This window comes from Dendrobates tinctorius, unplaced genomic scaffold (genome assembly GCF_039654945.1).
Source record: "Dendrobates tinctorius isolate UK_male_01 unplaced genomic scaffold, ASM3965494v1 ptg000022l, whole genome shotgun sequence".
NCBI lineage: Eukaryota > Metazoa > Chordata > Amphibia > Anura > Dendrobatidae > Dendrobates > Dendrobates tinctorius.
In genome coordinates this window covers 79,655,017-79,682,321 of record NW_027361690.1, presented here as the reverse complement: position 1 = coordinate 79,682,321, position 27,305 = coordinate 79,655,017, and the positions used below count along the sequence as shown (strand labels likewise).

Genomic DNA, 27,305 nt, shown 5'->3' with positions numbered 1-27,305 from the left:
AAGAGGCAGTGGATATTGCCCCCCCCCCCCAGCATAAAAAATAGCAGCCCAGAAAAGGTACATCTATTAGATATGCCTATTCTGGCGCTTTGCCTGGCACTTGCCCTGTAGCAGTGGTAATTGGGGTGATAGTTGGGGGGGGGGATGTCACCTTTTGTATTGTCAGGTGACATCAAGCCCTGAGGATAGTAATGGAGAGGCGTCAATAAGACACCCCCATTACTAACCCCATAGTCACATTGTAAGACAGACACCCATAAAAAGTCCTTTAATTAAAAGAATGACACAGACTCCTTTTAATAATCTTAATTAAACCATACTTACGACCTCGCCTAATTCCACCGAAGCCCTCAATCTCCTGTAAAAAGATTAAAATAAAACAACAATATACCATACCTGTCAGTCGTTCCGTCTGGCTCTCTGACTGGCGGGGATGATTTTGCCATCGATCAGAAGCGGTGTTTGCTGTACTGTCATGCACATGACAGCGCGACAAACACCCGGTGTTCGGGCAGCCGAACCCCAACAGTAACACGGACTTACTGGTGAAGTCCATGTTCGGTGTCTGCGCACGAACAGTAGGTGTTCAGTACGGACACCGAACTTTACTGTTTGGGTTCGTCCATCTCTACTGGAGAGGAGACAAAGAGCAAACTCGGATGGGTTATGTGCACACAACCACTTCTAAGGCTTAAGGCTGCTGCAGACCCACAAGGAGATAAATGCCTAGAACTGGAGAAACAGGTTATATTCTGCGCTGCCCTGGAGCAAAAATGAAGGATGCCAATCCAATTTCAGGTGGTTTTATTTGTCAATGCGTTTCGATGTATATAGCTTTTTCATCAGGACAAACCACGATCATTGTTTGTCCTGATGAAGAAGTCTTATATGTCAAAATGCATTGATAAATAATACCAACTGAAATTGGATTGGCATCCTTCATTTTTTTTTCTCCACGGCAGTGCAGAATAACACATTTGTTTCTCCAGTTCTTTACATTCTCGTCTGTTTAACAGCTGGTTTTGAGGCATCATGGAGGCTCTTGCTGCAGCCAGTTGTCCTACTACCAGACACAAAACAGGAGGAGGGAGACTAAGAAGATTTTATTTATAGATATCTCAGTTTTAATTGCAATTGTTTTTCTTAATGGTATTAGAGCTCCTTTAATCCTTAATCGGTGTTTATTTTTCCCTTTTACTAGGTTTGAGTTGATGCGCATGTGCTGGCAATACAATCCTAAAATGAGGCCCTCATTCCTGGAAATAATCAGCAGCATTAAAGATGAGCTTGATCCAGCGTACAGAGAGGCGTCGTTCTTTTATAGCGAGGAGAACAAGCCTCCCGATACAGAGGAGCTGGACCTGGAGGCAGAGAACATGGAGAGCATTCCATTGGATCCATCATGTACCTTACAGACATCTGAGCATCTCGTAGGACACAAAGCTGAGAATGGTCCAGGTGTAGTTGTCTTAAGAGCAAGCTTTGATGAGCGGCAACCATACGCACACATGAATGGGGGACGCAAGAACGAGAGGACCCTACCTCTCCCCCAATCCTCGGCCTGCTGATCCAGGCTTGAGGTCTGACGAACACTTGTAGAAGTATAGCCCCTCGTGTGCATCAAAGACTTATCACGTGGGAGGTTTCCTCCTTTATCCGTGCAAACACTAATCCACTTTCTCTTCTGGTTGGGCTTCAGATGCCTACCGAGTTGGCACTGGTGTACTTGGAGGACATGGTACGTCAGGCCAGTGCCCCCCATCTAACTGTTTCACGGTAAGCCTGTACCTGCTCTCACACAACAAGGATGAAAGCACTTCTTTCCCATCACATTTTGGGCCAGAGCAAAAGCAAAAAAACTATTTTTTACCTTTGGCCCATTATAAAACAGACTAGTAAAGTTTCAGAGTAATGCAACCCAGAAGTTTATTTAATTCTGACAGTCTTTGCCAAATAGATTTGTTTTGTTACAGCATGGACAGTGCGGATGTATGAAGTCCCTTTTCATATCACAAACCCATGCACACTTTATTACTTTTTTGTCTAATGGGGAATTTGCTTATCTAAATTAAGCATTTTATTTTCTTATTTTTTTTTTTTGTGTGTGATGAGGTGGGAAGTGGAATAATCCTGTAAATATATACATATATGTATTGTAATACATTCTGGAGAAAACTGGCACGTCACAAGGAAATGGAGATGGGGGTTTATAGTAAAGTGGGGAAACTTTGCTTTCCAGAAGACCACAGAGGGTTCAGCAATGAGTTTGACTGAAGAATGTGTGTCCTGGTACACAACAGATATTAGACCATCTTGATTGGTATTTTGAGGTCACGGTTTGAATTGGAAATGTTTTATTACATGAGACTTTCCTGCAAACCCAGGATTCTCCACATCTCTAATCGTAATACCTTCTTACACCTCATACGTATATACAGTTTTGTTTTTCTTTTGGGGTGGGTGGGTGGATGAGTGGGATTTTTGTTTCTTGCAACAACTTTATAGAAGGTCCTTACAGTTCAATGTGAGGTCATAGCATCATTTACATACACATTGTGTCCCTTTTATAACTTTTTTATGGTTCAGATATTCATCTATGTCTGTACAGAAAAAGGCTGCTATTTTTTCTTTATCTTTTTTGTGTATTTAATCTTCGATAGAAAAAAAAATGGAAAAAAAAACCGCACCTTCAGGTCTACTCTTCCATCTCCTCATGTTCCTATCAAGCCGCTTCTCTTTTCACAGGGCACACACACCTATACACACTTTGCGAGAAACTTCCATTTACTGGGATGGGAGATTTTGGAATATGGCGTTATTCTGCACCACTTGTACACATAACACCCCTCACAGATGAACTTGTAGTATTCTTCATGTTTTGTTTAATGCCTTTTTGTGGATTTTTTTCTGTTTAATTGAATGGTTTCCTACAGGTGTTAACCATTTGTCTACGGAAGGGTGGAGGGGCGAAACAAGTGTCTTATGATACCGTGTGTAACTATTGTCCTATGTCCCTTTATCTCCTCACACAGCAACCATTCTGTCATAATGCAATGCGTCAAGCAAAAACTCAGGTGAAAAACAAATAGAAGTAATGATGGTACAGTTTCATCTTTACTAAATCCTCTTTGTCCCTGTACCTGCGGTAGTCAGATCCTGGAGCATTTCCCTGGCTGATGGCTACAGGACAGGCTCCATATTTCCAGATCTGTCGTCTGTGTGTGTATCTATGTGATTTTTTTAGATTCTGCTCATCTTACATTTTGGGAGCTATTTTTATTGCTAGAAAAACCCATTCAATCCAAAGGGCAAGCTGTATCCAACACATAGACCAAATTCTTTGAAAGTAAATTGATTCCATGCGGCCCGTCACTGTCTCCACGTGCAGTAAGCCCACCTTGTTTTCTGGAAATGGAGGCAATGCATTTGTGAAGATGGCTGTGCCGAAGTGTCGTGTCTGTCACCTACAGAACGGGCTGGATACATCTTATAGTTGAGACTTTTTGGATTATCATGGTCTTTATTTCTCCAGATCGTAATGTGCTGACTGCCTTCAGCTATGCAGTAGCAGCAGTGCACCAAAGAAATCCCAGCCTGAGGAATGAATGAAATGACCTATTTGCTGCATTGCACTGCGACATATCCATCTAGTAAGCTGGTACTGTAAGCGGCACAGATTCACTGCTCAGTACATCTCCAGCATTAATTTTTTTCCAGAATATAAGGCCATGCAAATTTGAATCCAAACAACGGCACCTATTCAGCACTCTGAATGCAGCCATGTAGTGCTATCCTAGTCAGCAGAGCCATGCCTTATGCAACCACATACATTATTACCAATAGCCCCTATGTCTGTGCCTATATACTATTAGATGTACAGCTCTATATATCGTCCTGTTAGAGGGTATATTGAGAGAACCTTGCACTGCAAGCAGGTTCGGTCATATCAAGCGGCCATAATGATTTGCATTGCGACTTACTGCACTTAAAGACGTGACCTTAATCCACATTTAGACCAAAATGCACTTTCAAGCATTGCATGGTGCACAAATGTGCTGTACCCATATGAATTAAACTGGTAGCTCTACTATTGGTGCACACAAAGGGATTGTGCCAAGTAAAGAAGTGATCTCCTTTTCATGGAACAGAGAGGATACTTTCCTGATGAGTGGGGACCTGCACCAGCCTCGAGATTAGGGCGCTGCGGAGCACCTTGTGACGGGAGCGTAGGTTGAGCTGTGCACTTATGCTCCATTCATTCTCTGTGAATGCTGGAAATGGCCAAGTAAAGTACCCGGCTATCTTTGGCAATCTTAAAGAGAATGAACAGAGTGGAGATGCGCATGTGCAACCTCTGCCCCATTACCAGAATCTGTGCAGGTCCTTCCCACCGATCAGGAAGTTTTCTTGTAATTTATGGATATGGGATGATTTCATACTTGGGGAAAACCCTTCAAAACGTCTTCTCCATCATAGTGATGGCATGTCCTGGCAATATGCCATGCTTTCTGATTGGTCAAACATCTGGACCCCACCAGTGATCCCATTTTTAGAGAAAAGGGGATGCTGTACTGTGCAGCTTCTGATTGCTGGGGGTCAGACAGTGATACTTGTCAGCAATCCTAAAATGAAGACGTATGAGTGACATACTGTAGAGTTTGCGTCCTCTCATATGCTGAGAGGAGCTTCACCTAAACATAAAGAGGAGGCTAGTCTGAGACTGAGCCTATAATAATCTGAAACATTGGTAGCCTTGATTGTGCGAAAGCTTCTCCCGTAGAGAAATAATACATGCTGCCCCGTAATAAAGCATAAAATCTGTAAGTGTTCATCTTTAGTCTTAAAGTTTGTGGCTAAAGTACTATGGGATGTCATTATAAGCAATTCTGTAGCACTGCAGGGAGTAGCACGGCGTCTTGGTAGCAGATCTATCTACGGGAAGTAGCATTATGAGCAATTTCCTAATATATTGTCTTTAGCAAAATACGTTGTACAACAGAGTAGACTCTAGGAAATGAGCGAACGTGCTCTGATAAGGTGTTCTCCGCGCACGCTCGGGCGCTAACCGAGTGCCTTTGGCGTGCTTGAATAATATATTAGAGTCCCCACGGATGCACGTCTCACGGCTGTTTGACAGGCAGGGATTGCCTAACAAACTATCGTGCAGCCGTGAGACGTGCAGCCGCGGGGACTCGGACATATGAATTGAGCACGCCGAAGACACTTGGTTAGTACCCGAGCATGCTCCGATAGCACCCTGGAGCACATTCGCTCATCACTATAGGACTTGCTAAATTCTGTGGGACTTACCTGCATACGCTGTCCGCTTCTATAGCTGGATAATGGGCTCTAAGGGCCTACAGATGGGACCGCCCTCCCTTTGGCTGTTCCTGGAGCGATTTGGAGAATAGTATATAATGCACGTCCCTAATATTTTAGCCAAGATATTTTTCAAATGAGGCGCACTCATGGAGGAAAGAATTACACGACTAGCTTCTATGGCTTGCAGCAATTTGGGGGTCACCCATTGTATTTAGTGATCTCACCGATAGTTGCTTTGGGGTGGAGAAGTTTTTCACTTTAACACTTCTGTAACTCACAGGTTTTTTTGTGTCTGCATAAGAAAAACATGAATGTCTGTAGTAATGCTTGATGTTTTCCTGCTGAATCTGATCTCATCTTGTATATTGTCCTTACCCTGCGGCCCCTAAACCTAAGAAGGTATTCTATGTATGAATTTATTTTTTTTTACATTTTCTAATTTATTGTTCTCCTTGGTTTTGGTCACTGTAAAACAAAACAAAAATTGCCCCAACATATGTATTGAGATAGTGTTTTTCTTTTTGTTTCTTTTTCTTTGTAAATGACAGGGGACAGTTTTCAATATTTTTTTCCCAAACATTTATCTACCTCACTCTTTATTTTTTATATGTGTAAATATCTATATAAACGTATATCTATAAAAATGACAAAAAAAAGTACATCTCACACTTCTCACCAGTTGACAATAAACCATAAAACCGGTAACCTCATACACTACTCAAGCCACAAAATGCTGTTACAGAGAGGAGGGAGAGGTGATCTGCCATTCCAATTCCCTGGGGGCATGTTGGGGTGCGCTGGGAATTATTAGTGGTAAGGAGTGATGTCGTTTCATAAAGGAACCATCGTTCATGAAGTCTGGCCTTTTATGTGGATGCTCATTTCCAAGGCATCTCTTTAGTCAAAGTTGTGGTGAAAATTCACCTCTCAGGCTGTAGCTGAATAACACCACCATGAAGCTCGTTTACTGGAGAGTCAAAGGTTGTCCGCTTTTTGTAAGAAAACGTCATGCATTCCTGGCTTGGTACATTGAAGTAAATGTATGGATCATGGCCGCCAACAGGTTCACTAGGGCTCACAAAGGCAGGAAGGTGTTACACAATAGGCAGCGTTCAGATATGTCTGCATAGAATTGGTACTACATCACTTATAAAGATATTTGATGGTTCTGCTCCTAACCGATATGCTGCTTGTCTGTTTACTAGATACCAACCTTATTGCAGAAAGTCAGGTAGCCGGTAAGGATTTAGGCCACACTCATACACTTGTGGTCCAGCCATGGTTTGAGCTTGGAAAACCCGGAGCAGATGCCAAGTATATATCAAAGGATAATGCTGTCCTTGTCGCCCTTTTTGATGTCCATTGCCAGTTTTGCCAATGGTGCCTGAACCACATGTATGCAACCAGCCTGATGTTTTCCCAGAACATTATGGATTCTAGCTGCATCCTTACATTGCAGTGCAGATACCATATATCCCTTGGATTTCACCAGGAAAGGACAACCTTTGATACTCTAGCTTGCTGGCATTGTGGTGGAACACATGCTGCTTTTTCTAGGTAAGGCCTTACAGTTGGGAATCTTCTATGCAAGTTACTCATCTTATCAGCTGGTAGGGGCAGAGAAGAAAAAAATGGCATCCCAAGTCTTAGCAATACTCAGAATGTGAAGGTGCGGGCAGTAAGGGCATTTGCCCAGTTCTCTTACTAAGGAAGGGGTAATATTTTACTGTACTGAAGTCTGATGTTACAAAGGTTTTTGCTTATTTCACAATGATGTGTGCCTCCTTGGCATGGTGATGACCTCAGGACATGGCGATTGCCTCACCCCCCTCTCTCTCTCTGTCACATATACTGCTAAACCGATTCCTCAGTTCTCCATAAACTATGAGGGTTATGTTAAAGAAAAAAAAAAGCAAATTGTCTTTATTATTGGATGTATAATAGAAAATTACTTTCACAGAATGGCTTCAACTAGAAAACGTTCTCTCCAAATTCAAGAGCGAATATTGAGCACTCATAATTGAATTGGGTGCAGAGATCCTGTTGGAATGATGGGGTCTGGTGTACCCCTCTCTTGGAATGATGGGGTCTTGTTACCCTCTCTTGTACAGTGATTTGTGTCTCACTCTGGGCCAGTTGGGATCTTGGTTCCCAAAAGCAGAACGGACCTTGCATTAGAGGTGACTGTCGGCAAAGGGTTTCCACCTATGGAGGTTGTTTACAAAACTTCCATTCTCTAATACAATGTGAACAGCAGAATTGACAATGTGGTCCTGGTTGAGAAAATTAACCCTGGCAATCGGAGGGGATTTGATCTTGCAAATCTGCCACCAGGCTTATTGGTGGTTAGACAGCAATCTACCACCCCCTGTACTCTCAGATGGCTCTCAATGCTGTAGGGACAAGTCCTGCAGATGACTACGTCAGGAAAAATGTCATTTATACTGAATTTATAGGTCAAATTCCAAGGTATAAAATGCTGCCTTTAGTTTATTACAGGTAGACTACATCACTTACCAATACTTGCTATGTAAGATGCTTTAGAGCATGCCGATTTCATTAGTGCAATTGTTTGAGGATTGTTTCTTTTCCTGAGGCTAAAACACCACGACTGTGATTCATCAAGCAGTGTTTGCCAGTTTTCTGGCTTAAAAAATGCTTGAAGTATTAAAAAAAAAAAAAATAAAATTTGGAAGCGCTTGGCATTTTTTGTGCCAGTGCTGGCCAGCAGCTTTCTTATGGTGACGCACACCCCTTTAATGATTTGGTGCATCTTGCTCCAGCACACTGTTCGTAGTCTGCTGTGCTAAATGCCAGTCTCCATGAACCCAGTTCAACTCTAGTAGAGGATCACTGGGGAATTGCTCAAACGAGGCGGCACGTTTACAGGGGGATTTCAGCACAAAGCATTTATCATCTACCCACCCAACACGTGATTAATGCTGGGTGCAGAGAATAGGGGGCTACAACCAGGGTGCTGGGCCAGCAGTTACAGCCTCAGTAATTTATCAGCTAGCCATAGGATATTCAACCTTGGGGACCCCTATTTCCACCTAGGTCAGTAACGAGCTAAATAGCAAATTTATCATCATGGCCTTCATCGTTGTTTTAAAGCCCATATTATAATAGCCAATTGCCGGTAATGTCTTCTAGGATTGAAATTTCCTATTTCATTGATCTCTACCCCAAAGATGAACAGCAGCAGAGTTCTCTTGACAGGACAGGTGGGCACCAGAATATATCCTCCATAATAACGGAGGCACATAAGCCTTTTATGTGTCCACCAGTAACACAGTTTATAGTAAAGCTTTATTCATTTCTGATTGCCATTCAATCATTGCCTGCCAGACTTGTTCAGATGGTTGTGTACATGAAATATCATGGCACAGTGACTGAACGATTTGTCCGTTGCACAAAGCTTAAGATATATGGGCAATTTCTAGTAGCGAGATCACACTACCAAAATCATCGGGGACCAATTCCAAGAATTTACTCTCTGGCTGGCCAGTGATCTTATAAGCACAGTTCAGCCATAGAAAAGAATCCAGCTGCAAAAAAAAAGAAATTGGTCATAAAGGATGTAGCATTTGAAGTCACCCATATATCATGGGCCTGAGGTATTACGCAAAGGTCTTAAAGGGTAAACTTAGCAATTTACTTTAGTAGAAATCCTTAGTTCTCAAGACCAGAGGGATTTTTCATTTTGGCCACTGATCATTACCTCGGTAATCGGCCACTGCTGCAGACAGTTAGCTGTGGCCGGTTTCCGAGGCACAGCGCTGCATCGAAGCTAGCATATCGGAGGGTTTGGCCGGCTTTAGTCTGCCTATGCCTCCGATGCTGCAGAGGAACAGTAAATCTGCTTCTGCCTACAGCATCAGAGATCAGAGTTTAGACCAGCGGATCCACTGCCGGCGCCACTGGCGTGAAATATCAAGCAAGAGTGCACTTTCCCAACAAGTCGGGAGGCTGGGAATTAGTCTGCTCCTGAAGGTCCGTGATGGGAACGCCCCTTTAGGAAGTCAAATCGAATCCTATCACATTAGGCAAAGTTAAAGGTAATATGTAGCATCCATTCAATGTTGTGATTGTCAGTCCCAAACTGATACCTTGTGTAATCAGGTGACAGGTGGTGTGATGACCGAGGAGCAGGAGATACAGAACTGTGGTTTTTTTTGTTTACTTGTTGCTCCATGTGTTTGTCCAGGGTTCTCTTCATAGGCACTTATAGTCCCCCAATTAGGAACGTCCTTGGACACTCAATGTAAAAGTAAACAAACTAAAGTATTAGAACACGTATTGCTTATGTGTTACTTACAACAGACCAGCTTTATTATTTTGTAAAATGCATTAAATGGCGTATTTAATGTTGTCTTGGTGAATAGCTTCATGAGATAGGTTGTATGATTAGAACTAGATATGAGCCTCGCTTACCAATTTCTTGAAGGAATTGGCTCATGTTCCCCACCTTGCATTGGGACAAAAACAAACTTTCGAGGTTCTCCAATTAAAATGATTGGACCGGAGAGCTATCTTGCCTGTTCTTGCACATCGGGCGTCAGGAGCGGTGGTTCTGGTAGGCGGTTGGACCGCTACTGTACAAATGAGTGAGCGCTGCTATTACAGGGGGTTCTCCAGGACTAGGAACAGAGGAAGAAAAGTTTTGTTTTTTTTCCAGAAACTGACCTCCGTGTCTGGTACTGCGACTTGGTCCCATTAACTTGGGTGGGGATGAGCTGCAATATCAGACATAGCCTATTGACAAGGGTGGCACTGTTTCACGGGGTGAAACAGACTTTTTTTTTTTCTTTTGCCCTAATCTCCGATAACCCTTTTAAAGTAATATCTATCAAAAATATAATAAAATACCGTTGACTAATGAGCCTTTGTGAAGTGGATTTCTTAGCTGTACAGCTTTTGCTCCAATAGGAGGGCAATACGTATCAAAAATTCAAGTGGCACTGCACATTTAAGGGGAAGCTGCCAGCATCTACATATAAATAAAGCATTGGGTATCTCTTGCAATTCCCAGCTAGACGAATAATCAGAGCTCCGTTCACTTCCGATTTGGGCCCTACTCCATACAGTACATTGGAGCACTTGGCAATACTGCTCCTACCGATTCACGTAGGATGGAACTTGTGCTTTTATAAGAATCACCCTCATACACTAGTGCCAAACTCCCAAGTCCATGCACACTAGTTCATATTCTGTCGTTCTGAAACGGTCTCGCATTATTTCCTATTTATTAACTAGCGTTTTTCATCGGGACTACCAGGTCCAGTAGATTACGGGTAGAATATTTAAGATTCTGGTTTACAGATAACACTCCTGTTTGCCTCGTTGCATTAATATATAGTGACAAGATGATTGAATGTGTATTCCTGTTAGCTGCGCTTCTAGCTCGTTTGTTTCTGTCCGTAATGTATGTCTCCAGAAATACACTACAATGTCTTTGGTTTCTGAGCTTTATGAAATGCCAAAAAGTGACAATTAACTTTTTGTGAAATACTAATTGTTATAAATGAACAGTTCTGTATCCTCTGCTCCATATTATCAGTGAAGATAATATTATACTTTTTTTTTATTTTAACACAACCCTCTAGTTTCATTGGAATACATTGGGAAGAGCTATACTGGTCATTTCACTTTTACTGTATACTGCAGTTAACGCAATGGATATACCAACCTTTACTGGATGGCAGCAGAATTGGAGGAGTTGATTAAAAAAAAAATATATATATATATATATATAGCAGGTTTGTAAAGACATTCTTCCTGTTTGGAACAAACTTTACATACAGCCGTGGAAACATCCGATAAGAACATGGAAACTATTTTGGTGCCAACTTGGTTTCCCCTGCTTCAGCGGGTTCAGTTAATGTTGTCAAAGGGTATTCTCGTTTGTTTCTGCTTTTCAATCCAGTAAGGCTTCAGAAAGAAAAGTACTGGCCAGAGATGATCACTACCTCTGGAATAACAAAAAAAAAAAACAAACTATGGAATTGATGCATTGCTAATAAGAATAATATAAATGGATTACATTTTTTTTTTCCAAATGTTCTTGTTTAAGAAAAAGCAAAGCAAAAAAAGTTAAAAAAAAAAAAAAATTAAATGAAATAACATGGTCAATTTGTTACATAAAAATTACATGCTGTGTGTAAATTATTCATAAGATATTCCTGTGTTTATATTAAATGAATCGGTAGATAAGAAAAAAAAATTTTCAAAATGTTTTTGTATATTCTGTTGTAAGAATTTATTCCTGTTCTTGCTATATAATCTAAATTCTTTACATTATTGGAAAAAAAAGAAACTTTTGTCTATTTTGAATGGCTGAACCTAAGGCAGTTTAGTTTCTCTTACTCTGCTTTTTTTTCTAGTAGTTCCAGTACTACAAGAGTTAAGTTAAATAAAATAAATCTGTATGCATTTTTGTTGGATTCACTTCTTTATGTTTTGTATGTCTTAACACTAGATAATTTCCATCTTTAAAAAAAAAAAAAAAAAATCTTCAAAGGGCTTTTCAACTTTTAATGTAAAATACCAGTGCTTGTGTAAAAAAAAAAAAAAAAAATTTCCATTTACCTTTTTGTTGGAAAGCCTTCTCATAATCAAGAATGGAGGGATTTCTAATTTTCCTTTCTGCTGGTTGCCTAGGTTAATGGCTACCCTTGCAGTCTGTGAGCAGTGTCATGACTCCTAGGCAGGAGAGCAGCACTTACAAGCTCTTTGCTATAGAGTTACCCCTCTGCTCCTCCAAAGCTGTCTCTGCTTGCACATTGGAAAGTGTACAGTCTGAGCCGGCAGTGTAACCATGCTGCCGGCCTGAGCTGTAAATCATCAAGAGCACACTGCCCTGAGCAAGCAGGAAAGTGGGGTGTGCGCAGTGTGCTACACAAGACAGGACATAGGAAAAACCCTTTCAAGCGAATCTGTCCCCCCACACCGGGGCATATGACCTATTAACTCCTTAGTGACAGCCAATACGTCTTTTTACTGACCTGAGATATAAGGGAATATCATCCCTATACAGGTGACAACCCAGCAGCTGTCGGCTTTACACTATAGCTGACAACTTGCTGTATCACAAATGATTAGTGTTGGAACCATCGTTGCTGCTGTCAAAAGTGACTACATTAAATAAATGGTTAATAGATTGTGGGGGCTTGAACTTTAATCTAATTGACACACCGAGATCATGATTGTGTGGTCCTGATGTTTGAGATAGCAGTTCATGGCCAAATAGCGGCCTTAAGCTGGAGTCACACATAGCGACTTACCAGCGATCCCGACAACGATATCAACGTGTCAGGATCGCTGGTAAGTCGCTATGTGATCGCTAGTGAGCTGTCACACAGACAGCTTCACCAGCGGATCAGCACGCCGAGGTGAGGAGCGAGCCCGGGAGCAGAGGACAAGTGTGCCTGCTGTTCCAGTCCTCCACCAGCAGAGGGCGCGCCTGCATCCCCGGCCTCTCCTGGCGGCGTCCTGCTGCCTCCTGGTCCCCAGCGTGCGGCGGCAAACTTAAGGTACACACTCCGCGGGCTCCTGGTCCCCAGCATGAGGCGGCGGCACCTGTAACTCGCTGGTAACTAACGTACACATCGGGTATCCAAGGGACTCGTGTCCTTTGGATACCCGATGTGTACGTTAGTTACCAGCTGATTGCCGGTCTCCCGCCTGTCACACGCAGCGATGCATGCTGGCCAGCGGGAGATCAGCGACGAAAAAAATGTCCAGAGGTTTCTTGCAGCGATCAGCGATACCGGCAGGGGGGCCGATCACTGTCACACACAGCGATCTCGCTGGTGAGATCGCTGTTGTGTCACAAAACTTGTGACTCAGCGATCTCGCTAGCGAGATCGCTGCTATGTGTGACGGGGCCTTTAGAGTCTCCCGGCTGTAGCGGTCAGTTCAGAAGTTAGTGACATTTAGGTGGTAAACAAACACTTTTTCATTCCGGCTACACCACTTTGCATTCCTGAAAATCACCTGAAGGGTTAATAAACTTTGACAGCAGTTTTCAATTTGTCAGGGGGTGCTGTTTTTAAAATGGTATCACTTTTGGGGTCTTCCAATATATAGGACCCCCAAAATCACTTCAAACCTGAATAAGTCCCTCAAAAAAATAAATTTTGTAAGTTTCCTTGAAAAAATGAAAAATAGCTGCTACATTATTAAACCTCCTAAAAGGCTAATAAAATAAATTGGCGTTTTAAAAATGGTGCTGATGTTAAAGCAGACATGTGGGAAATGTTATTAATGTTTTTGTGTGATATGACTATCTGGATTAAAGGGATAATCATTCAACTTTAGAAAATTGCCATTTTTTTACATTTTTGTCCAATTTCTGAAACTTTTTATAAATAAAACTTATCGACCTAAATTTACCATTATCATAAATTATAATGTGCCACGAAAAAACAATCAATGGGATTTGTTGAAGCATTCCAGAGTTATCACCACATAAAGTGACATTGGTCAGAATTTTAAAAAATTGGCTCCGTCACTAAGGGGTTAATATGGGCATACAGGTGATAGTCCTACCTGTCCTGCATGCCTCATATTTGCGGTCTAGTTGAGAAATCGTATTTTATTTCTATAGGATTCCTGTGCAGAAGAATGCTGGAGCTAATCCCCATAGAAGGGCTGCATAGGTACTGTATAGTCACGCTATTGCAGGGCAGAGGTGCGGGAGTCAGGGTCCACCATTACATGTCACAGGGCACTGGGACGCTGATGGGAGGGAGCTAGCCGGTAAGATAATGAAGACAGGAGACAGATTTCTTCCAGGCATTGCACTCTGGAGCCTGGAAGAGACCATTGATATGAGGCATACAGAGAGGACTAGTGTAACATTTCTATTACCTGTATGCCCATAGTAATAGGTCATATATGTCCCAGGGGGTGACAGATTCCCTCCAAGATGACCTATATGTTAACATGTCAAAGTTTTGGTTACAACCACTATGGCCACCATGACAGTTGCTAGTTCCATTCCAGAGAAAAAAAAATGAGGGCTGACAACATTCACTAAGCTGGACGCTTGTTTAAAATTCCAAGGAGCCAACCTGGAGTTTCCACAGCATACATAAGAAAAAAAATAGAGTCCAATCCAGCATGATGATTTCCAATGTCAACTTTTATTCCGCCATCAAGCAACGTTTCAACCTATTACAGGTCTTAATCAAGTTATTAGTTCCATTGTGTGTCGTATAGTCCACTGTCTAGACAGATAAACTTGTTAAAAAGCTAAGTGAACTATATACGGTTACTGAACTGGTGAGCGCTTGGTTATCGCCCAACTTCCCAAAAGGAAGTAACAGCTGTAGGGCTACTTTCACACATCAGGTTTTTTCCGATAGGCAGGATCCGGCTATTTTTAGAAAAATCGGATCTGGTGAAATCAGGCGCCGGATCTGTTTTTCTCTCATTAAATTGTATTAGCGCCGCATGGCCTTCCATTTCTTCTGGTTTTCGCTGGATCCGGCAAAAATTTTGATTCCGGCATCTGGAAAAAACATCTCTAGTAACGTTTTTTTGTCTGCGGCGAAAAACCGGACAGCGGCCAATTCGGCGATTCCGGCTTTATCCCACAATAGAAGTCTGGGCGCCGGATCCGTGTTTTTTTTTTTTTTTAAATTGAGCATGCTCAGATCCAATTGGCCAGCCACCAGGAAACAGACATAACCTGCTAGACGGATTCAGCAGAAAACCGGATCCGTTTCTTCAGTTCTCCAAAACTTACACTGGATCCTGCCTTTCGGAAAAAACCTGATGTGTGAAAGTAGCCTAAAGGAATATCTAGGTTACAGTGCCAATCTAAAAAAGAAAAAAAAAACTTCAGTAGGGAATTCTGCGTTCAAGAAAAATTTCTGCAGAAATGACTGCAGATGGAGAGAAACAAGTAATTCAGTCGGAACATGACTCTCTAAATGTGCAAGTTGCATATTTCCAGTGTGGTCATGTAAGGGAATCCTAACCGTTTGCACTTTATTGTGATTTCACAATCTGCCATCACATTTTGACTGCAGAAGTTTTTCTTGAGCCAGGAAAAAGAGTGATTATCCAGAACACGTTGCCCTGCAGGACTCTGTACATACTTGCATTATCTAGACAACCCATTGATGTTGAGGGGAACGGTTATGCTTTATTTTACCTGCAATGGGGCTACAGTACAGGTTCACAGAACACTTTGCAGATCCTGCTGTAGATTATTATGGCTGACATGCCCCATTTTTATGACGAGCCATTAACTTGAGTGACTCCTTGTTATGTTGTTACACACCTGTCCCAAGTATCTCGGGCTCTGCTTCCTTACACTTGGTCCACTGTTCTGTTGTGTTCCATGTTGGGTTTTGCAAGTTGCCTGGCATTGATCAATGACATTATCTCCCAAGGCCAATTAAGACACACAACTGTGTCTTGGGATTGAGACTCCAGCGTCCCATGTTTGGTGTGATCTACCATCTGTGCTTAAACTTACATTAATCCCTGCTGGATTCCACTTCATCTGGCCTACTGCTCCTGAGATTGCTCGTGTCCCCAATGAAGCTGCACCAACGTCTAGGGTCCATGTGCCCATCTGGACCTGAGTTTTAGGACGCACTTGGTGAGGTGATTTCGTGATTTCACTAACTTTTATTTAGAAACAACAAACAGTCCCATATAAAATGTAAACTTTATTAAATGCAAAATATAAAACAATGAACTAATAGGTACAATGGTCAAGGAAGGGAACAATGCACATACTTGATGGTCACACATCAAAATCAGGCTTACAGGACCAACCAGCCCTGCATCAGCATATCTATCACATTAGTTATGTGCCATTATCACAAAGACTGCAAGCATATCAAAGCTAGTGCTTACACAAATAAATGGTTAATACCATGAACAAGCAGCCATGAATAAATAGTCACGGTAAAATACCTGGTTAATGCACAAGTGGAGGACCGTCAACCCACCCCGACGCGTTTGAGCGCCAAGCGCCTTCCTCAGGGGGCGTAAGGAGAGAGCGCATTTAGCATATATTTATGCAGCACCAACCGGAAGTGCCTCATTGTCTTTCACAACGTGCTGCCTGTATACACCGCCGCGGCCAGCGTTTCCCGTCTGCCGACACCAGAAGCACGTGGGGCCCTACATGATCAAGTGCCAGGCATCGGGAGGAAATGATGCTGGCCGGGACAGGGGGAACAGCAGGTGCATGCGCAATGCAGATAACATACTAGCGGCCACACACAGAACAAAGAAAGTGTAACATAAAAAAAATATAGTATCTGCAAGAGAATTATTCATTTCATACTATAGAAAAAGCTGGCATAACATTAGCAAACAGTATGAATAAATAAACGACAAGAAAGCCTATTTGTGACAATAATTATACAGCAAATTGCAGAGTGCATTATAAACCGCACTATAATGCTAGTTTAAACACTTAATAAAAGGAGGATTTATATAGGGAAAGGAATACAAACACTACACATTAGCACCCTATATGTAAAAATCACTACAAAAATGCATACAAATGATGATTGAATAGTGCACATAAAAGGCTTCTACCAATACAGTTACAATATATAGGAATATATGTATGATACAAACAAACTGTCAAAAAAGACATTAAACAATTATCTCCTCCCTTCAAATTCAATATGATGGATAAGAATTTAGGTTACATCATATAACCTCCTGTACATTATCACAAAATAGGAAAACGCTCAGTAAACGAACAATACATATGTAATATAACAAATCCATCGACAGCAGACGTAGTTGAAGGCTCTCTTCACAGGGTACTTCAAAATTTCAAAACAATTCTTCGGTATGCAAGAAATTATACCAATATCCGAAAAACTAAACAAATAAAAAGAGGAAAAAATAGTAAAGCCACGTAAGAACATATGTGTGAACAAAAAGCTGCACATTAATGCACCGCAGGCGGAGATCACAAAAAGGGAGCAAATTATATACTTTCATTAAGTCCATTCAGGTGGATGGTCTGTAATGTCCAAATCCACCTTGTTTTGAACTGGGCCAGGCATTTTGACAGATTCCTTCCCCTAATATTGATGTTAAGAGAATCAATGCCACGTACCCTTAACAGCGCACCATCACATTGATGGAATTCCCTGAAATGCCGTGGCAGGGTTTTCAGGGTGGAAGTGTCCGTGCATACACATGCCGCCTGTATCCCCAACACGTGCTCTCTGATGCAAACTTTGAGTTGTCTAGTGGTCAACTCTACATATATTAGTCCACATGGACAGGTGACATAATATATAACGTACCTGGAAATACAAGATACACGTCGTTTTATATTAAAACGTTTGGTGCCGTCAAAGTTCGCAAAAGAGGTGCACCTGCCACATGGCACACAACCACCCCTAACTGAAGCGCTGTCAAGAAATGTTGGCATGGACTGGCCAATGTAGTGGCTACGGGCAAGATGATCACGCAGGTTTCTGGCCCACCTGAATGTGATGGACGGGTTATCCGGGAGAAATGTCTTGATGGTTGGGTCAACCTTCAATATGGGCCAAGCCTTCTTAATAGCTGATTGCATTTTCTCATGTTGAGGATATGACGTGATGAATCTCGCCATACCTTCCATTTCCGGGATGTCACCATTAGGAAGGATAAAACCGGTTTAATTCAGATTATCTTCCGTAAGAAAACAGCAACAAACATCTTGCTCCATACTTTTTCCTGCCATCCACGCCACATGATTAAGGCCATAACTGTAGGGCAATTCCTCCGCCTACGCCATATCTGTTCAACAGATGAGGACTTTGAAATCCAGGCAGGGGAACAGTAGGCGGTTAATTAAATAAGCATACCACCGTGCCAAACATTCAGTTCGTAATAACTTACTATATAAAAGTATAACTCGTAAGGCCAAAATGGATGGTATGGCGAGATTCATCTTGTCTTATCACCCTCAACATGAGAAAATGCGATCAGCTATTAAGAAGGGTTGGCCCATATTGAAGGTTGACCCAACCATCAAGAAATTTCTCCCGGATAATCCGTCCAACACATTCAGGCGGGCCAGAAACCTGCATGATCAACTTACCTGTAGCCACTACATTGGCCAGTCCATGCCAACATTTCTTGACAGCGCTCCAGTTAGGGGTGATTGTGCGGCAGGTGCATCGCCTGCCTCAACATTGAGCGGTGCACCTCTTTTGCGAACTTTGACGGCACCAAACGCTTTAATATAAAATTACGTATATCTTGTATTTCCAGGTACGTTATATATTATGCCACCTGTCCATGAGGACTAATATATGTAGGGTTGACCACTAGACAACTCAAAGTTCGCATCAGAGAGCACGTGTTGGGGGATACAGGCGGCATGTGTATGCACGGACACTTCCACCCTGAAAACCCTGCCACGGCATTTCAGGGAATTCCATCAATGTGATGGTGCGCTGTTAAGGGTACGTGGCATTGATTCTCTTAACATCAATATTAGGGGAGGGAATCTGTCAAAATGCCTGGCCCAGTTCGAAACAAGGTGGATTTGGACATTACAGACCATCCACCTGAATGGACTTAATGAAAGTATATAATTTGCTCCCTTTTTGTGATCTCCGCCTGCTGTGCATTAATGTGCAGCTTTTTGTTCGCACATATGTTCTTACGTGGCTTTAATATTTTTTCCTCTTTTTATTTGTTTAGTTTTTCGGATATTGGTATAATTTCTTGCATACCGAAGAATTGTTTTGAAATTTTGAAGTACCCTGTGGAGAGAGCCTTCAACTACGTCTGCTGTCTATTGATGGATTTGTTATATTACATATGTATTGTTCGTTTTTTGAGCGTCTTCCTATTTTGTGATAATGTACAGGAGGTTATATGATGTAACCTAAATTCTTATCCATCATATTGAAATTAAGGGGAGGAGATAATTGTTTAATGTCTTTTTTGACAATGTTTGTTTGTATCATACATATATTCCTATATATTGTAACTGTATTGGTAGAAGCCTTTTATGTGCACTATTCATCATCATTTGTATGCATTTTTGTAATGATTTTTACAGATGTCCAGAAGGCAGATGTCCAGAAGGCAGACTAATGTGTAGTGTTTGTATTCCTTTCCCTATATAAATCCTCCTTTCATTTGCAGTGTTTAAACTAGCATTATAGTGCGGTTTATATAGTTTATAATGCACTCTGCAATTTGCTGTATAATTATTGTCACTTCAATAGGCTTTCTTGCCGTTTATTTATTCATACTGTTTGCTGATGTTGTGCCAGCTTTTTCTATAGTATGAAATGAATAATTCTCTTGCAGATACTAAATTTTTTTATGTTACACTTTCTTTGTTCTGTGTGTGCCCTTTCTGTTGCCCTTATCCTTAATGGCCGCTAGTATGTTATCTGCATTGCGCATGCGCCTGCTGTTCCCCCTGTCCCGGTCAGCTTAATTTCCTACCGATGCCTGGCACTTTATCATGTAGGGCCCCACGTGCTTCCGGTGTCGGCAGACAGGGGAAACGCTGGCCGCAGCGGTGTATACAGGCAGCGCGTTGTGAAAGACAATGAGACACTTCCAGTTGGCGCTGCATAAATATATCCTAAATGCGCTCTCTCCTTACACCCCTGAGGAAGGAGCTTGGCTCTCCGAAACGCGCGTTGGGGAGGGCTGACGGTCCTCCACTTGTGCATCAACCAGGTATTTTACCGTGACTATTTATTCATGGCTGCTTGTTTATGGTATTAACCATTTGTTTGTGTAAGCACTAGCTTTGTTATGCTTGCAGTCTTTGTGATATCTATCACATTATTCATGTGCCATTATGGTGATGCAGGGGTGGTTGGTTGTTGCGAGTTCATTCTCCCCTTCACCTTTGATGTCTGATGAACTCCCTCTGCTGGTGAAGAGAGGTAGTGAAATTGATTGGGATGGGAAGAACCTGTCATCTGAACTGGCGGAGTGTGATTGGACATCTGGAGTTTGAGTGTATATAAGGCAGGGAACGCCCTGCAGGGTTTGCTGGTGATCCATTCTGCTCTGAGTTCTTGCATCCAGCTTAGTTCCTGTCTACTAAAAGCTAAGTTTTTTGCCCTGCTATTATTCCATGAGATTTTGTCTGGTTTCCTTAGTGTTTGTATTCAGCCAGTCCATGTTGGGACTGGCTGAATTCCATTTTTGTCTCTGATCAGTTGATCTCTTTGCTCTGTTTTCAGAATATACCTGAGTGCTGATATAGTGATTTTGAAGTCTAGCGACTTCAGGGCCTTTTTCCCTATCAGACGGTTGGGACATTTTTGGTAGGGTTTTTTGCGGATTGCAGCCAGCATCTCTTCTGTCCTATCTAGTTAGTTGGGCCCCATCGTTTGCTCAGCCTGTCCTTCTGTCTGTGTTTTCATCTGTTTTTCACCGACAATACATGTTGGGGGCTGTCTATTGCTTTAGGGTCTGCTCTGGGGCAGTTTAGATTTCCCCTTTCCTTCTTTAGGCTTATGTAGTTCTCCGGCTGTGACGAGGGGTCTAGGGCACCGTAGGAACACCCCCACGGCTACTGTTAGTTGTGGTGTATAGGATCAGAGGTCTGCAATCCGATAGCTGCCAACCTCTCCGGTTTTCTGGACTTAGCTTGTATTTTTGTTTTCTCCTCCTCTGGTGACTCATTCATAACAGTTGGTCCTGTAAGCCCGTTCTTAATGTGTAACCATTAAGTATGTGAATTGTTCCCCTCCTTCACCATTGTACCTATTAGTTCATTATTTTATATTTTGCATTTAATAAAGTTTACATTTTATATGGGACCTTATGACTGCCTGTTTGTTGTTTCTAGCATGCTTATTCGCAGTTGGCCCTGACATGGCCCTATATATGCATGCATATGAGTGGCATGTGACATTTGTCCATTAATAGCCGTAGTTTTCACCCTCTTACATGTAATATGCTTGCTACATTCGTGCTAACTGTTTTATCTGCAAAATGGGTAAAAGTAGGACTCCCATTTTTTTCTATGGTCAATAAAAAAAAGAGCTGACCTGTGAAGCGCTCCATAGAATATAATCGGTCCGTATCCTGAAATAAATTGCGAATAAGGCATTACACTTGTTTATGTAACCAACATTGGATTTTTATTTTTCTTTTTTAAATCAGTGAGATGAGAGCATTTGACCCCCTGCATTTTAACACATTACTTTTTTTTAGAAATTGAATCATTTATACAAAAAGAAATGCAGGTTTTGTTTTATTCAGATTCCCTAAATGGATTTGTACTACCATGATCCTGATGATTGATTATACCAGGATATTTTCTGCCATCATTCACATAAGTGGCTTAGCTGTCTCAGTGTCTCTTGGATAATTATTCGCAAGGCATTTCCCAGTACTTCTGCTGTTATGATTTCGCTTAATGGTGGAACATGAATAAACACTGCTTTCCCTGATCCACAGTGCAGGGAGATATAGTAGGAATAGTCACAAAGGTACCTACAAAGACATACGCATTAGTAAATGGTCTTTAGAATTTCAGTCCTAATAAGTTCATAACCAAAATGGTCTACAAGAGTAAGGTGTGTGTAAATAAGTATTGACCATGCCACAGATTTTCTAAGTAAATATATTTCTAAAGGTGCTATTCACATGGTATTCTCGCCAGATGTCAGTAACAACCCATCCGATCCACACAGGCAAAGTAAATCGTATTGAACACAATTACTAACATGTAATTAATACTTCGTACAAGAGTATGTTGGTAATGGCAGCTTCAAGACACCTGTATGGAGGAACTAGCCGCATGCGTTACTCAGGTGCAATTTTGGCCCATTCATCTACACAAACATTCTTCAAATCCTGAAAGTCCCGTGGGCTCCTATGAACACTGACCTCTAGTTCCTTCCAGACTACAGGTGCTTTTCGCAAAATCGGAATATCAAAAAGTTTCCAGTTCAATACAAAAAGTGAAACTCATTATATAGAGTCATTACAAACAGAGTGATCTATTCCAAGTGTTTATTTCTGTTAATGTTGATGATTATGGGTTACAGCCAATGAAAACCCAAAAGGCATTCTCAGTAAATTAGAATACTTTATAACACCAGCTTGAAAAATGATTTTAAAATCCGAAATGTTGGCCTACTGAAATGTATGTTCAGTAAATGCACTCAATACTTGGTCGGGGCACCTTTTGCATCAATTACTGCATCAGTGTGGCCTGGCATAGAGGTGATCAGCCTGTGGCACTGCTGAGGTGTTATGGAAGCCCAGGTTGCTTTGATAGCAGCCTTCAGCTCGTCTGCACTGTTGGGTCTGGTGTCTCATCTTCCTCTTGACAATACCCCATAGATTCTCTAAGGGGCTAAGGTCAGGTGAGATTGCTGGCCAATCAAGCACAGTGATACTGTTGTTTTTAAACCAGGTATTGGTACTTTTGGCAGTGTGGACAGGTGTCAAGTCCTGCTGAGAATGAAATTGTCATCTCGAAAAAGCTTATTGGCAGAAGGAAGCATGAAGTGCTCTAAAATTTCTAGGTAGACTGCTACGTTGACTTTGGCCTTGATAAAACACAGTGGACCTACACCAGCAGATGGCATGGTTCCCTAATCCATCACGGATTGTGGAAACTTCACACTAGACCTCAGGCAGATTGGATTGTGGCCTCTCCACTCTTCCCTCAGACCCTGGGACCTTGATTTCCAAATGAAATGTAAAATTTGCTTTCATCTGACACCACCACCTTGGGTCACTGAGCAACAGTCCAGTTCTTTTTCTCCTTTGCCCAGGTAAGACGCTTCTGGCATTGTCTATTGGTCATGAGTGGCTTGACACAAGGAATGTGACACTTGTAGCCCATGTTCTGGATAAATCTGTGTGTCGTGGCTCTTGAAGCAATGACTCCAGCAGCAGTCTGCTCCTTGTGAATCTCCCCCAATTTTTGAATGGCCTTTTTTTTTTTTAATCCTTTCAAGGCTGCGGTTATCCCGGTTGCTTGTGCACCTTTTTCTACCACACTTTCCTTCCACTTAACTTTCCATTAATATAATTGGATACAGCACTCTGTGTACAGCCAGCTTCTTTATCAATGGTCTTTTGTGGCTTACCCTCCTTGTGGAGTGTGTCAATGTCTGCCTTCTGGACATCTGTCAAGCCAGCAGTCTTCTCCATGATTGTGGAACTTACTGAAACAGACTACGGGACCTTTTTAAATGCTTAGGAAGCCTGTACAGGTGTTTATTGTTAATTATTCTCATTTACTGAGATAATGACTTTTGGGTTTTCATTGTCTCCAAGCCATAATAATCAACATAAACAGAAATAAACATGTGAAATAGATAACTCTGTTTGTAATGACTATATAATAGGAGTTTCACTTCTTGTATTGAAGAACTGAAATGAATTAACTGTTTGATATTCTAATTTTGTGAGAAGCACCTATATATTCTCCCAGTATTTCACAGGCTTGTCTAAATGTTGTAGAGCAAACTTTTAAAAGTACTTTTACATGGTTTTCCACAATGGAGTCTTGCGTGGCGAGCGTGCATACATGGCAGTTCAGAGCATTTCTTTGAAACAATTGTACCTGCTGATTTTATTATTCTGTAGCTCTCTACAGCTGGTCCTTGGCTCTTGGACAATTCTGATTATTTTCACTCTTCTGTCTGAGATCTTGTGATGAACACCTGAATGTTGCCAGTTTACGGTGAAATTTATGTTCTTTCGACTTCCAGATTATGACACCAACAGTGCTCACTGGAGCATTCAGTAGTTTTGAAATTCCTCTGCAACAAATGCCATAAGTATGTTTTGCAGCAATAAGGTTGCAAAGGTCTTGAGGCAGCTCACTGTTTTTTTGCGTGGCACATTGGTAATGAGACACCTTTTTATAGGCAGTCAGTTGAACCAGCTGATATTATTCTGGACTAAGTAGCAGGATTGCTTTTCGATTACTGACTTCAGCTGTTGTCATGACTTTCCATGGTTTTTTGCATCTCTTTTGTCACGTATTCAATATTTTTTCCCTGTGCAATTTCCCATTATTACACATAATTTATGGACATCTATGGTTTGATTTCATTGCCTGTGTGGATCGGATGGGTTGTTACCGACATCTGGTGAGAATTTTATGTCAATAGCACCTTTGGAAATCTATTTTGTCTTCAATACTTATTTCCCCAGCTGTTTGTGTGTATAATATAATTATATTTTAGAGATTGGCAGAATGGCCGTGATTCCGCAGTAAGAATGGATATGCTGCGGATTTTACTGCTATGCGATTCCGCAGCGGGAAATCCGCAGCATGGGCACATTCACAACATGGGCACAGTAACTGCGGAATCCCATAGGATTGCATGGGAATGCGTTTTTCTAAGCGTTTCTGCTGCGGCAAAAACGCGGTGGAAGCGCTTAAGAAACACAGCCTCTTTTACACAATACTGTGTATGAATGCATGGTATGTACGGCCGTGCTATGTATATATTTATAAACTCCTAATCATTACCCCCTAGGTTATAACCAATGAAGGGGGCTCAGGAGCTGAACTCACACCATCAGTGTGAATCAGCTATGGCCTCCCATAGCATGGTCACTGGGGGCTGATGAGTTGCAAGGCCTAACAGAGGTAAGGATGTGTGCTAGATGAGAAGAGCTCTACTGGCATGTCTATGAAATCTGACATTATCAGAGTTCAGTACAGTCCATTGATCAAGTACTAATTTTTTCAGCTGCATAACTTTTAGCATTTGGTATTGTCCAGGACAACAACTGTTGCAGACAAACTTGTGTAGTGTATGGTCAGTTTCATGCTAAAAACATAAACCTAGGTATTACTGTACTATGCTGCTCTTTCCAGAAATGGCCAAAGCATAGATCTGAACTTTTTTTCCCCTTACCTCCCAGCATCACTGGAATGGATAACATCGACCCCTGGACATGATATGTTTTTGCAGACGCTTTTCATATTAACGGCAGACTCTATTCTTTCCGGCCCTTCCAGCAAACAGCAGCCTCCTTGTGGGTGAGCGCCGCTGAGGTCTCGCTCCACGTAGCCTTTGTTTCTTCCGCATTGCTCTAGGGCAATTGCTTTGGATGAAGCCGACATTCCAACATGAACAGACAGCTGGTAGATTTTGCCAACAAAGAATAACAGGAAACGAACGCCATCAAAGGCAGGTTGTTTAGAAGTCTCATTTAGGAATGAAATAGATCAAAGACATATAATAATCTTAAAGATATATTTAGATGAAAAACAACTTTAATTTTACAGGAAAGAATAGCACAGCGCACTGCACTCTAGTTTCCTATATATGAAAAGACGTGCATGTTCTGATTATGCACCAACTGTAGTAGCCAAATGTATGTTATCCCCCCCAACCACCTATAAACAGGGAGTTTAAAGTGTGAAACGCCAAAAGTCGCTCAATTTTTGAGCAACTTCACGCTGTGCAAAAACTGACTTTTCAAAGTGTTTTACGACCTGACAAAAACTTTGAGGAACTGGGGCCTGTGTGCAAAACAGCCTTATTCATTCTGATAGAACAAGCCCACCGGAGGATCTTATGCGGCCTCCAGAGCTGTCCAGGAGACGCCACTTCCTTATCCTTATAGTCAAACGTATCCGTGTCTTTCAGACGCAAATATATTTGAGGAAAATTTTGGAGAGTAGAGGTGTGGGGGAGAGGATATTTTGTGCAGGAAGTACAGTGAGGGGCAATTATTTATTCAGGGGTACAGCATGGAAGATATTTTTGTTTATGGGGCAGTAGAATGATACCTTTGTTTTAAGGGCACTGTGGAAGTGCCACAGAAGGTGGGAGAATAAGGTAAGGAGGTCTGCAAAGACTAGCTTTGGGAAGACAGTGACTGCAGACTTTTAGCAAAGGCCTGAACAACTCTTTCAATACACAACAAAATGCACCAAAATTTAGGAGCAAAAAAATACCCCCAAATCTGTGCTCAAGCATGACACACTGTTAAATTGTCACATTTGAACAGAACTTGGATTAATAGCGCATGTGATAGACCAACCTGTGGCTGCAACTCTGTCCAAATCCAATTGACTTTCTTTTCTACCTCGCTATATTGTACAGGAAGCTCCATGATCTTGAGTTGAACATCGTCTCCAAGTCCAAGTTTTTCCAGCTCCTGCAACAAGATAATAGTGAATTATGGTAAAATTAAAAATTTTCATAAAATTCCCTATAATGAGGCAGATAGGGGTCACTTTGGCCTATGATCCGGCAGTGTCCTTATTTTAGTCATGCCCAAAAGCGGGGTCAACCGCAATTTTGTGCACCTCTAAAATAATGGACACCACTGAAGAGAGGCCAGACAGAGTGTAGAGTAATTCTGGTTGTCTCATTATAGTGAATGGATCCGCAGGGGTTCTGTCTGAATCACGTATTTTTGAGATTTAGAAGGAAACCTCTATCTAAATGCTCAGCATAGAGCACAGAATAACTGAACACAGCCTTAAGTTAGCCAACATGTCCTGTACTCCAAATTGCTAACAAGAAAAGCTTCAAATCAGTCTACAAAAATCAAGCCTCCCACTCAGGTCCGTGACCCGTTATCGGAAATATAGGGGGTGTCAATATTACTGGTAGCACAAAAATTTATGGAAAAGCAACATTGCTCATTCTCCCACACCCCAAGAGAAATCTGGCAAAATCTGCACTTACAAATCCAAATGTCCCACTTCTGAGCCCCACAGTGTGCCTAAACCACATTTAGCATCCAAGCTCCACATGATCGGCATTAGTGTAGTGAAAAGAGACCATTTCATTTATGGGGTGCACTGACGAGGGGCAGTACTCCGAAACACAGTGTCGGCAAATTGAGGTTTTGGCTTTTATCCCAAGTCATGTGACAAGGCTTGTTAAAGGGTCAACATTGACTTCTAGGGTTGTTACTTCCTATGGGTGGCGCTACTTCTAGTCCTCTTCGAAAAGGCAATTTGCAGTTAAAAAGAAAAAAGGACGCCCTCCATGGTGCTGTCAGGAGGGACGTCCTGG

At 41.8% G+C, this 27,305-nt stretch overlaps 2 protein-coding genes across 4 annotated transcripts in view; one reads left to right on the top strand and one right to left on the bottom strand.

Moving 5' to 3' along the window:
* The window catches only part of IGF1R (insulin like growth factor 1 receptor), a 217,310-nt gene extending 205,556 nt beyond the window's left edge, over nucleotides 1-11,754 (top strand). For both annotated transcript variants that reach the window (XM_073568776.1, XM_073568775.1), the window contains exon 21: nucleotides 1,202-11,754. In XM_073568776.1, the coding sequence (XP_073424877.1) occupies nucleotides 1,202-1,568 (367 nt within the window). In that variant the 3' untranslated portion in view covers nucleotides 1,569-11,754. The remainder of the gene's footprint in view (nucleotides 1-1,201) is intronic.
* A 9,651-nt stretch (nucleotides 11,755-21,405) lies between these two features.
* Nucleotides 21,406-27,305, bottom strand: part of PGPEP1L (pyroglutamyl-peptidase I like) — a 39,283-nt gene continuing 33,383 nt past the window's right edge. For both annotated transcript variants that reach the window (XM_073568774.1, XM_073568773.1), the window contains exons 4-6: nucleotides 26,320-26,436; nucleotides 25,185-25,411; nucleotides 21,406-21,786 (exon numbers count right to left, since the gene is read on the bottom strand). In XM_073568774.1, coding sequence (XP_073424875.1) covers nucleotides 21,618-21,786; nucleotides 25,185-25,411; nucleotides 26,320-26,436 — 513 coding nt within the window. In that variant the 3' untranslated portion in view covers nucleotides 21,406-21,617. The remainder of the gene's footprint in view (nucleotides 21,787-25,184; nucleotides 25,412-26,319; nucleotides 26,437-27,305) is intronic.